An 11,127-nucleotide genomic window follows, 5' to 3' on the forward strand; every position below is an offset into this window, starting at 1 on the left:
TAGTGGTTTGGTTGATCGTGCTCCACAAGATCGCGATGACCATTGGAGGTGGTGTATCGGTTGCTAAGGCACAGCATCCTTGGATGGTTGTAGTCAGGTCGTGAACGTCATCTCCATCCCCAAATCAAGTTATCCCCCTTCTCTCATTGAAAGATCGGAATTCAACCCCACGGGTTCACATCATTTTAGCATTAAAGAAAATATATGTATAGCATGCTTGCTTAAACCAGGGGGCCATGGCCTGTTTGGTAGAGCTCCATCTGATTCTGATTTTTTTATAGAAGTGAATCAGATTTTTTTTATAGAAATGATTATGTAGCTGAAAGAGATTCTCTTTGATTCTCTAGCTTAAACTCTTAAAATCATGATGAAGAATCACTCCACGGAACCAGGAGAAGCTAATTTTTTCAGCTCCTAGCCTCTTAATTCATTTTAAAGAATCACGAATCAGCAGAGAATTACTTCTCTCTAAAAAATTATTTTGCAGAGCTCAAGTTCAGCTCCCAGCCTCTTAATTCATTTCATTTTAGAGAATCACAGAATCAGCAGAGAATCACTCTCTCGGAAAAATTGTTTAGCAGAGCTCAAGGACAGAGCCTTAATTTCTACCCAGCTCTAAAACTGGCTGAAGAGTAATCTTTGATGAAGATTTACTGTGCATTACAGTTGAACCTGACGAAAAACAGAACTACAACATAAACTGACTCAATATTTTTGTTCCAACAAATATCAATGCACGTACTCTTCAATGGCACATTACTATACATGGCACCGAAAAAAAAGGTAGCGGCTCTTCTAAATAATCAAACCTTAGAACATTCTGTTACCAGTCTGATTAGGGGCAGTTCTCTTGACCCGGCTCTTCATTCTCTCTGCCCACTGATGGAACACATTAGACACATCAACTTTCCCTGCAAATTCTACTTTCTGAGCCAACTCGTACAATATGTCTGGTTTCCCAGCCTTGGCGAAATCTGCAGCAAACTTATTATAGTCTATCTGCGGAGCCTTCATCCCTTTGTTGATCATCTCCTCGATATATTTACAGGCCTCCTCTGGTCTGCCATGCCGGATATGCCCATTAATGAACACCGTGTAAGAGTTCACATCAGGACATATACCCTTCCGGTGCATCTCCTCCCACACCGCACAACCCATTGCGAAGTTCCTACCACCAAGGAAATATGACTTCATCATCATGTTGTAAGTATGGATCGTGGGCTCAAGTCCCTTCTTGATCATCTTCTTGTATATCCTTGCAGCATCGTCTGGCATATGCCTATTTGTTAGCAACTTAATCAGTGCATTGTAAGTCTGGGCATCAGGCGGGCACCCCTTCTGTGTCATCTCCTCCAACACAGCAGTCACTCTGTCCATACGCTTTGCATTCCCATATCCAACAAGCAAGCATGTATAGGTAGCAACATCTGGTTGGCATCTGGCCTCCTGCATCTCCTCAAAGCACCGCATCGCCATGTCCATCTTCCCCCGTTTGCAATGGTCGCGGATCAACATTGTATAAGTCCGCGCATTTGGTGGAGGCCCCTTCGCCTTCATCAGCTCAAACATCTTCACGGCCTCAGGTCGCCTCTGCCCACGCAGCAGCCCCTCAATCATCGTATTGTGCACGACGACATCTGGCTTCATCCCTTTCTCCAGCATCTCATTCCAAACCCGCCCAGCCTCAACTAGATTCTTCGCATTGCACCATGCCAGCATGAGAGCAGTATAAGAGCGCAGATCCGGAGTGTACCTGTCATGCATTTTGTCAAACACCTGCCTTGCCTCCCTGCCCAATCCCTCCTGGGCCAAAGCAACGAGCAAGCAATTGAATGACTCCACCCCATCATCAAAACCGTTCTTCCTCATCAACTCGAACACCCCGACTGCATTCTTGATCTCGCCAGCCGCAGCGAAGGACTTAATGGCGATCTTGAAGGCGTCCATGGACAAGGCCCCTGCCTTCCCCATTTCCTGGACCAGCGCAACCATCGACTCAAACTGCCTCGCCTTGCCCAGAATGTGGACCATCTTGCAGTAGGTGGTGGTGGTGTGAACAAAGCAGCCGGACGCGGCCGCCCATCGGAAGAAGCGGTGGGACGGCCTGTGCGCGTGCTTGAAGCGATCGAGCACCGCGAGCACAAGTGCCTCAGAGAGCGGCGGCGCGAGCGCGGACAGAGCCGCCTCCAGGTTCGCGTCGGCGCCGGCGGCGATGACGTCTGCGATGGCCGCGCACACGCGGCCCACGTGCTCCGGGTGGCCCGACGCTGCCGCCGCCTCCTGCTCCGACGAACCGCCCTCGTCGTCGTCGTCGTCGGAGGCAACCGAGGTGGAGAGGCACCTTGCGGCGGGGAAGCCAGAGAGCGCATCGGCAGCCCAGCATGCCGGAGGCGCAAGGAGAGGGGAGCCCGGGAGGGAGCGAGATCTCGCCGACAGCTGCGGGATCGCGCAGCTAGGAAGCGGGACCGCGCCAGTGCCGCGGTAGCGGCTGCCACCGGAGGAGCCGGAGGTCAGATGTGGTGGGGGCACCGGTGGGGGGAGATGAGGTGCGCGAGAGGGGTGTGGCAGTAGAGGCGGAAGTGGACAGTGAGGGCGATGGAGACGATGATGAGGACGAGGAGGAAGAGTGCCAGGCACGGGCACAGCATCACCGTCGCCGCGGAGGGCTCCCGCGGCGGCGAGTAGAGCGGCGGCGACTTGCTGGTCTCCATGGAGGGCGGCGGCGGCGGCGGCGGCGGTGGTTGGTATGGGCTTAACGGCCATGGGGGATGACCGTCGGCTGCGCCGGTGGGGAATTTTGCCATAGTCTGCTTGGTGGGTAGAACCTTAATTGGGCTTCAACGATTTGGCCCATTCACCACATAATGGGTTTGACAAAAGTCCAGTCGCTGGTGTGGGCTTAATGGCCATAATAAACGAAGGTAGAATGGCAGCTGCGCCGATGGCTTTTGACGATGTTGCAAATCGTCGTCATGCTTAAGGGAAAATAACTTGTGTTACAGTAGCAAATGACAGGTTCGGATGCAATGAACATCTATGCATGGCAAGCAAAGCTTCCTCTGAAGATTAAAGTATTTCTATGACAAGTATGCATTGGCAAAATTCAATCTGCAAAGCAACTTGCAAAACAAAATTGGCCGGGAGAGGTAACATGCAAACTATATATGTGGACAATTGGAGAGTACAGATCATATCATCTTTAAGTGTGCAATTGCACAGTTTATATGGTGCATTTGTAGAGATGTGTGCTGAGTGGCGATGGATTCCTGTAAGTGCAGATGATTTACAAGAGAGGGTGATGGAGGGATCAGAGCCAACAACCAAAATAAGAATTAATTTTTTTAATTTTTCTTTTTGGATGTATAGCTTGGAGCCTCTGGCTCATTAGAAATGATTTCGTTTTCAATAACATAGTGGTAGCTTCACCTGATGTAGGTTTTTATCATGCTATTTCATAAAATGGAAGATCTTGAGCAAGGAGGAGCAACCCTGGATGGAAGTGGAGATACAGCGGCTGAAACATCGACTATCATCATTGCAATCTGAAGAATGATTATTCACCTGAAGGAGGGATGCCAAGAGGAAATTAAGTTGCTTTGCTTCTTGTTTTCTAGAGGGAGGCTTAGAGTGGTTAATATTAGAGAAGCTGAACATTTCTTCTGTCACAGCTTAAAGCTTAATCTGTACCTGACTCTTGTAAAGCTGGTAACCCCAGCTAAACCTTTTGCTTTCATATAAAGGACCATAATGGTCTTTTATCTAAAAATGACAGGTTCGGAGAGTGCTGCTTTGCATTTATGCTTCTGAAACCTTTACCAATATGGAGCGTCTGATAAGAAGGATTTTGCTATAGAAGATCACAGTTGCCATAGTTAACATGCTACAAAGATCATATTAGCAAGTTTGGATACTACTAATAGATAGTCACACTTTCACATCTTATGGTCAACATTCTTCATTTTGTCCATATATATGATTATCCCTAGAGAACTCATATCTATAAGAACCAAGAAAAGCTAACACTGGTTCAAAAAAGTCTTCCCTGTGAGCTTTAGTGATAATTTCCTCTTCAAGACTAGTTCTGCACATATCAGCAAAAAGGAGCCAGTGATGTGCACACTGGACTCCATCATATAAAAAGAAAAGCACTAGTGGACTCGTCATTTCATGGCTAACGATGATGTGGCCGACGCCTCAGCTATCAGCGAGAGTGGTTGGCGAGCTTGGAGGCAGGCAACAATGTCGAAAGGGTGCAACTCAGCTCCATCAAATATCAGATTGACTCCTGGTAAGGCCACATCCTTTGTGTTCGCATCATCATGATCCGATCTCGCAGCAGGTGTTGATGGTTGCTCTTCAGAGACGGGTCTGGTGGCAGCCTCGTATACTGGAGTGAGTGCATATGACCTGTCAAGATCCAAAAGCATGAGAGCTGGTCAACAACAAAATTAGGATTACACGAATCTTAGTGAGAAAATACAACAATGCTTCACAGCGTTTTTCAGTCCGTAAGATGTTACCTGAGGATGCTACCATCAAAGCTTAGAACTTCAGTGAAGCATCTCTGTCGTCTTGCGGGTTTTGTTCTATCTTTTTCAGATGGGGAGCCGGAATGAGTCGGTGATGACGGGTCATGGAATGGACTCCATCTTCCACTAACAATATTCACTAGTTTGCGTGGAGAATTGTTCTTTGATCCTCCCCGTTGATTGAATAACCTTGCTGTTGGACCAGTAGCTTGATACTCGGTGCAAAGTTCTTTTAAACTCTTTCTCACATTCTGCATTGTCTCATAGTGTTCAGTGATATCATCTTTTTGAAGCATTTGTGACTCAGCAACCCTTTCGCAGATTTTTTCACATAACTTTGGACTGAACAAAGGGATGCCAAATTCTATGCTCAATGGTATCCATTCGTAACTTTCATTCACGAGAGTTTCACTTACCCTGTGTAGCCTTACTAAACGAAGGTAACCAACAGTGCTCAACTCAACTTTGTTGGACAGGTCTTCCAATAATAAAATCAAACTTGAGACTTGTTCTTTTGGCAAGTCAGTGCCTACTATTGTAGATGGAATTGACCCATCAGCATTTTTTAGCGGCAATGGCACATCGATGGTAATAATGTTTCCTGTTTCATCAAGATCATCTATGCTCAGTGGCTGCACTATCACAGCAGAATATTTTGTCATTGAATTCAAGTAATGCAATAAAAGACTTCCTTTCACCAAGTTCCCTTCAAACTGTCCTCCTAGTCCACCCACCATAGATTGATCCCAAGACCATATGAGTGCCTTCTCGCAGCTGGCTAATGGTTCAGGTAACAACCTCAAACGTTGCCCCTTCATTAAAACGACAGATATTGGACCAGAACTCCCTGACGTATACAATGCTAATTTCATCCAAGGTGTCATTGAAGAGTACGAAGGTGGACCAAAATGTACCAGACCAGATGGGCAGGGTAGAACTGACGAAGATGGAAGAGGAATCATAGACACTATCATGTCGTAGTCCCTGGCAAGTAGACGTTCCAGTGTCGATGGGGCCAGGGAAGCTAAGCTTTCACATCGAAGAATATTGACTTGGTAGCTTCTTTTACTCTTTGAGGATGGGCTGTTGCCTGTTGAACCAACCAACTTTGAGGTATGGATGTTGTCAAAATCGTTCTTGAGTATGCTTTCCTTGCTTTCAGATACAATAGTTGAAGGTGATGATGCATTCCTATCTGCAGCATCAGAATCACCCATCTGTTGATCCTGTTGCAATAATTCATCATGTTGGCAACCATTAGAAGATTCTGAAATTTGAATTGAGCTTTCATTTTTATCAACCACATTATCAACAATATCATTTTCTTTGTTTTCCATGGTAGAACGGGTATCTAAATCATCCTGCATGCAGCACTCCTGATTATTTACTTCACTAGTCTTATCACTTGTTTCATTTGGTGAATTTCCACCAGACAGCAAACACTCGAGGAAGCATCGAAGGCTAAATGCATGATTTGCAAATTCTTGTAGCACACCTTCAAATCGTTTCCCCTCTAAACTAGCTAGATCGTTGCATAACTCAGCAATGCAGGAAGCACCAAGCTTTCCTGCCTCATATAGTGTTACAGCATGTGACTTTAAACCTGCAATAGTTTGGTGTGGAAGTATCAGTCCATTATACCACTTTAAAGAAAAGTTACATCAAAGTTGTGCAAACATCATTTAAAGAGTTACATTGTCAATTAGAATATTTGGGTATAGCTAATTAAATCAGTGCTATTGAATGTTATTCTGCAAAGAAAAGTGATCTAAGCAATTGCATGGTAATCTAACCTGGAGAGAGTGAACCCATCATCAAGTACGAAGTTACGTTAGCATCCACAATGAAGCCAACAAAAGCCGTCCCAGAGTTTTTCTTGTGTCCATCAGAATCGCTGCTAAGCAACTCGTGACCAGACTTTTCTGAGGCGATACTTGTGCGTGAACCTTCATCATCTTCACTAAGGATATTACTGGACAATACAGAAGTACTTGAATCTCTAAGAACCGAGTCGGTATCCAAAAGTTTTACAGCCCAACCCAATCGACAAGCAAATGATGCAGCTGCTTGGAGCTGATAAAGGTCGGCCTGTAAAGTTGTAGCCAATTCAGCAACTGTGGCATTTTCACTTGATACAACGAATACAGCATATAGTAGCCTGCAGTATAAAAGATCGTTGACTGATTTTAACAGCTGCAGAAAAAACTAGCAATTAACAATAGCTGAATAGGGAGTGCAGCTCGTTATTGCTAATTAGTTATCAGAAGACAACTGAAGGAAATTACTCACTCTTCAATTGGATCTTCGTAGGACTGATCCTTGTTTGAAACAAAACCTTCAAGCCTTGAAACTGAAGTAATGGTAGAAACTCAAAAATGAAGCATCACCAAATAGAATGTTTACTAGAATACATGAGGAATTGAGGTGTTTATATCAAAAATATTCATTTTCGAGACAACAGGAAGGAACAAAGCTTCTTCCAGACACTGTCTTCATCAGCAAAAGAAAATTGGCATGAGGCAACTGTGTGGATGAATATGGGCTCATGTGGCAATGATTTTAAAAATGGGTCCAAACCAACAATGAAATCCTGTAGAATTAAACAATGACATAACTTTCTCAGGCAGCATACCTCTAAAACGATCATCAGGATAAACAGGGACATCGAAGTATACCATCCCTCTCCTATAAAGACCTCGTATAACCTCAGGATCAAATAGAACATATGAATTGACTTCCTCCTTACATATTTTGTCTATTGCAGATGTCTCATCTTCTGAAAGCCTCTGTAGTGAATTAGCACATTAGCTCCCAATAATACAAGGTATTAATGTATTATTTTCTCCCATTGAGAACAAACAAGTTAAGTAAAATCAATGCATCTATAACATGAAAAAATGATAGCATTGTATTTTTCTGTGAAATGACAACGCGACCATAAAAAAGAAAGATCACCCAAGATAGATCTAACCTTAAATTCTTCCAATGTAAAGTTGACAAATCGAACTCCCCACCATGCTTCTATCGCCAAATCTGCAGGCTCTGCAGGTAGCAACTCTTTCGCAATAGATTTGTTCAGCTTCCACATTATCTTCTGAAATATCAAAAATTGAACAAGTTAATTTTGTAATAGGAGTACGTTTAAGAAATATAACACAAGAAAACACGAATGGTATTTTCAATTTTCATTATGTGTGTGTACTTCAATTCAAGAAACAATAACCTTACTGTCCATTCCTACATCACAGCAAGACTACAGATGCATTACAATGGAAACAAAAATGTTAATGTAATGCCTGGGTACAATTGGTAAATACCTTTGATCTGCACTTATTCATGATATCGATAAATTCATTTCTTCCTACACCAGTAATCCTCAAAGCATCTGCAGCACTGAAGTTTGGAATACTATCATATGGTTGCTCTGCCAGTATTATAAATAAGTTAGAACTAAATAACCTAATTTTTGCACAAAAAGCAAGTCAATTTCTTCAATGATAATATCTACATTAGTACTAAGGATCACAAATAATAGGTAGAGATTACACATGACACAAATGTTTTAGAAAATGAATGGCGCATAGTATCAGAAGCCAAATCAGATCTTCTCTGATCTCCACAATTGGCAGAAATATAAAACCTATTAGCAAGATGCATAAAGTATGTATATACTTGAAGAAATGGCATTTTCATGTTATATCATTCATGTGTAACTTTTCAATCACGGAAAATGGTGAAACAACTCACGAAGGTTTATGATGGCAGATATACTAATCAAGTGAATTACTGAAGTGTGATGACCTAAAATGCTCTCGATTAACAAGTGGTTACCATTTTTCATAGCTTCAAAAAGGATATCACAGTAATATCTGAAGGGGGATATCCTCATTACTCGGCACATAAAGTCTGCAAGATGGTATGGATATAACTGCAAATATTGTTACAAAGGCAGTCATGAAATGTACTACAGAAGTATCCAAGAATAAGAATATTATAACTTCCTGATAAGACGTAAGGGGAAAAAAGAGCATTGAAAATACTGTGACCGATGGAAACATGTATCTGAAGAAAATTTCAACAAAAGAAATTGTGTTCCATTAGCAACCTTTAGGTATAGTATTTCACATTTGGAGGTGTAAAGGTAAGTATTAGAGTAAAATCATTTGTGTTGTCCTTTTGAAACCCTATGCTATTCAGTAAAGTTTGTCAGCTACTTTGAAATTAGTTTCTACAAGATGTCACAAAACAGTATAGAGCCTTTTTTTTTTCTTTTTCGTGTGAGGCATCATAAAATTATTGAGCAAGTATAAGAAAAATCTGGACAACATACTGCAAGATTTTTGCGGAGATAGCGCATCATATCCTCATAATACTCCCCTTCTTTGCATACTTTTCGGGCAAAACAGGAGCCCCATGGCAACCGCTTACGTATGCAATAATCAACAATCCTGGGGTCAACATTTGGATAAAGCAGAACATCAGTCATGTGACAAAGAGGACACTGCAATTAAAAGATTGCTCACTCTGCAAAAGGGTTACTAGCTCTAAGTATCTGACTAGGTTCTCAACCATGATAGCATCCATGAGACTGGAGTCTCGATATTAGTTCTGTTTTTTCGTGTCTGTTGTGTTCTGTTCTTTTTAGGTAAAATCAATAAGTTGTTAAAGACGCATATATTATACTTCTAATTTTCTTTCTATTTTAATAAACATACAAACGGCAAACAGCAATGATGAAGTATGTTCTGTTTGCATCAGGCAACACAACTCTTTCCACCAACAAGACCCGTCACTATGAACATAAACGTAAAATTATAAATAAGCCTAAGATTATCGGCACCATTTTTTCGGAAAAACCCCATATTTGATCACAAAATTAAATGCGCAAGTCTTCCAGGCTCATTCTTGTACAAGCAGAATCACACGCAGGTCCCGGGTTTTGATCTCACGTGGGCACGTACCTGCGGTGCCATTCCTCCTTGGAGACGAGTACGGCCTGGATGCGCTTGGGGAGGGCCTCCCACGGCGACTCCTCCCTGATGGCCTTCACCATCATCTGCTCCTCCACCGTCGCCGCCATCTGCCGCTGCATCTCCTCGTCTCCTCTCCCTCCAACCTGATTTTCGTTCCCCTTCGATCAAGCAATGCGAGCGGCCGTCTCGGATCCCGCTCAATTCCGACAGAGAGAGAGAGAGAGAGAGAGAGAGAGAGAGAGAGAGAGAGAGCCGGGAAAACCATTCGCCATGCGTTGCCACTGGCTGTAGCCATGTCGCAAAAGGCGGCCTCTTCGCATGGCGTGCATGCATGCACTGGTCCAAGCACTTCCATCTCTCCGAACAAATTTTCGGCAACTAGAAAATAATTGCAGCACAACTTTAAAGATAGAAAAGGTCACATTTAAAGTCGTGTTTCCTAAACTGGGTGTGCAAACTTCGATTGCACCATCAAGACAAGATCTTCAAAACAAAACCATACTTGAATATGTTTGGAAATTTCACATAAAGCTAGAACAGCTGCATTCAAATATAGTAAATATGGTCTTATTTTTAAGATCTTATCATATAAAATTAGTGGTGCAATCAGATTTAAATTTGAATATTTGGTTATAAAACTATGGAAATTTGCATACGGACTTTCTTTCTGTGATGTTTATCAGCCACATGCATAACCTACCATCTCCAGATCTTCTTCCATGACGGATGTGCTCCCCTACCATATTATACTGTATATATGAAAAATAACACCCGAAAGTTCCAAAAGAAAAATAAAAAATGGTTGGAGGAACTCGAGGGGTCGTGGGCTCGTGGCAACACCAATCTCCCATGGCTTCGAGGTTAATCACGGTAGCACATTTTCTGCAAAAGAATGGGTCGTGAAAGCTAGGTCAACTTGTTGTCTGGCCCAATTTCGTTTTTTTTAGACGGGGCTAAAGCATGGTCCATGCACAGCGATCGGCCGGCCTTGTGGGCTTGAGCGCTCAGATCGACGGGCCTTGATTATTGGAGGCCTGCACTCAAAAGTGCAAAAAAAAAATACCATGCTCTAGAACCATATTTTTTTTAGTTTGGTAATTGGATTTGTGAAAATGTTGGCACCAAATCGGATTCGTGATACTTTGGCCGTATTTTGAATTAAAATAGTCGTACTTCGGTCGTTGGAACCCGCCCCGGGTGGACTGGACTGGAGCCGCCGAGAAAGTGACACGACAACGCAGTGTCGCACTCGCGCGGGAGCAGCAGGGCTAGAACGTTAGGCCGCGGCCACTTGCATTGCATGGTGGCTCTCCCCCACCGAACGTCCACGGCAGCCGGTCAGTCGGTCGCCCAGGAAAAAGTCGCTGGACAAAAGAAAGAAAGAGAAAAAGGAGGGCGAGCTTTTGTCGTGGACCCGGCGGCACCTGACGCACGCACGTACCGGCGGCCACGGGTTGACCCCATCGCCATCGGGAAGCAGCGCCAGCCAGCCAGCCAGCCGTATGACGCCGACCCGCAATGACCCTCACCCTGAGCAGGCCGGATCAGCTGTGGTGCTGTGGTGCGTGGCGGGCAGCGGAGAGGCCGGCGTCGAGAACTGCCGAACCGCGACGCCGACGCAGGCA

General features: G+C 43.9%; 2 protein-coding genes across 2 annotated transcripts; both read right to left on the minus strand.

The window, feature by feature from the left end:
- Positions 1-598: 598 nt before the first annotated feature.
- Positions 599-2,796, minus strand: LOC101759042 (pentatricopeptide repeat-containing protein At3g62470, mitochondrial). The gene has a single exon (XM_012844277.3). The coding sequence runs from the start codon at positions 2,761-2,763 to the stop codon at positions 811-813; it is 1,953 nt and encodes a 650-aa protein (XP_012699731.1). The 5' UTR covers positions 2,764-2,796; the 3' UTR covers positions 599-810.
- Positions 2,797-4,157: 1,361 nt separating this feature from the next.
- On the minus strand, positions 4,158-9,621 carry LOC101758634 (protein FAM91A1). The gene is given in 10 exon segments (XM_022824752.1): positions 4,158-4,407; positions 4,521-6,132; positions 6,323-6,687; positions 6,819-6,897; positions 7,054-7,315; positions 7,501-7,623; positions 7,847-7,953; positions 8,361-8,457; positions 8,860-8,977; positions 9,491-9,621. Coding segments are annotated over 10 exon segments (3,141 nt in total). The 3' UTR covers positions 4,158-4,160.
- Positions 9,622-11,127: the final 1,506 nt, after the last annotated feature.

This window comes from Setaria italica, chromosome III, assembly GCF_000263155.2.
Source record: "Setaria italica strain Yugu1 chromosome III, Setaria_italica_v2.0, whole genome shotgun sequence".
NCBI lineage: Eukaryota > Viridiplantae > Streptophyta > Magnoliopsida > Poales > Poaceae > Setaria > Setaria italica.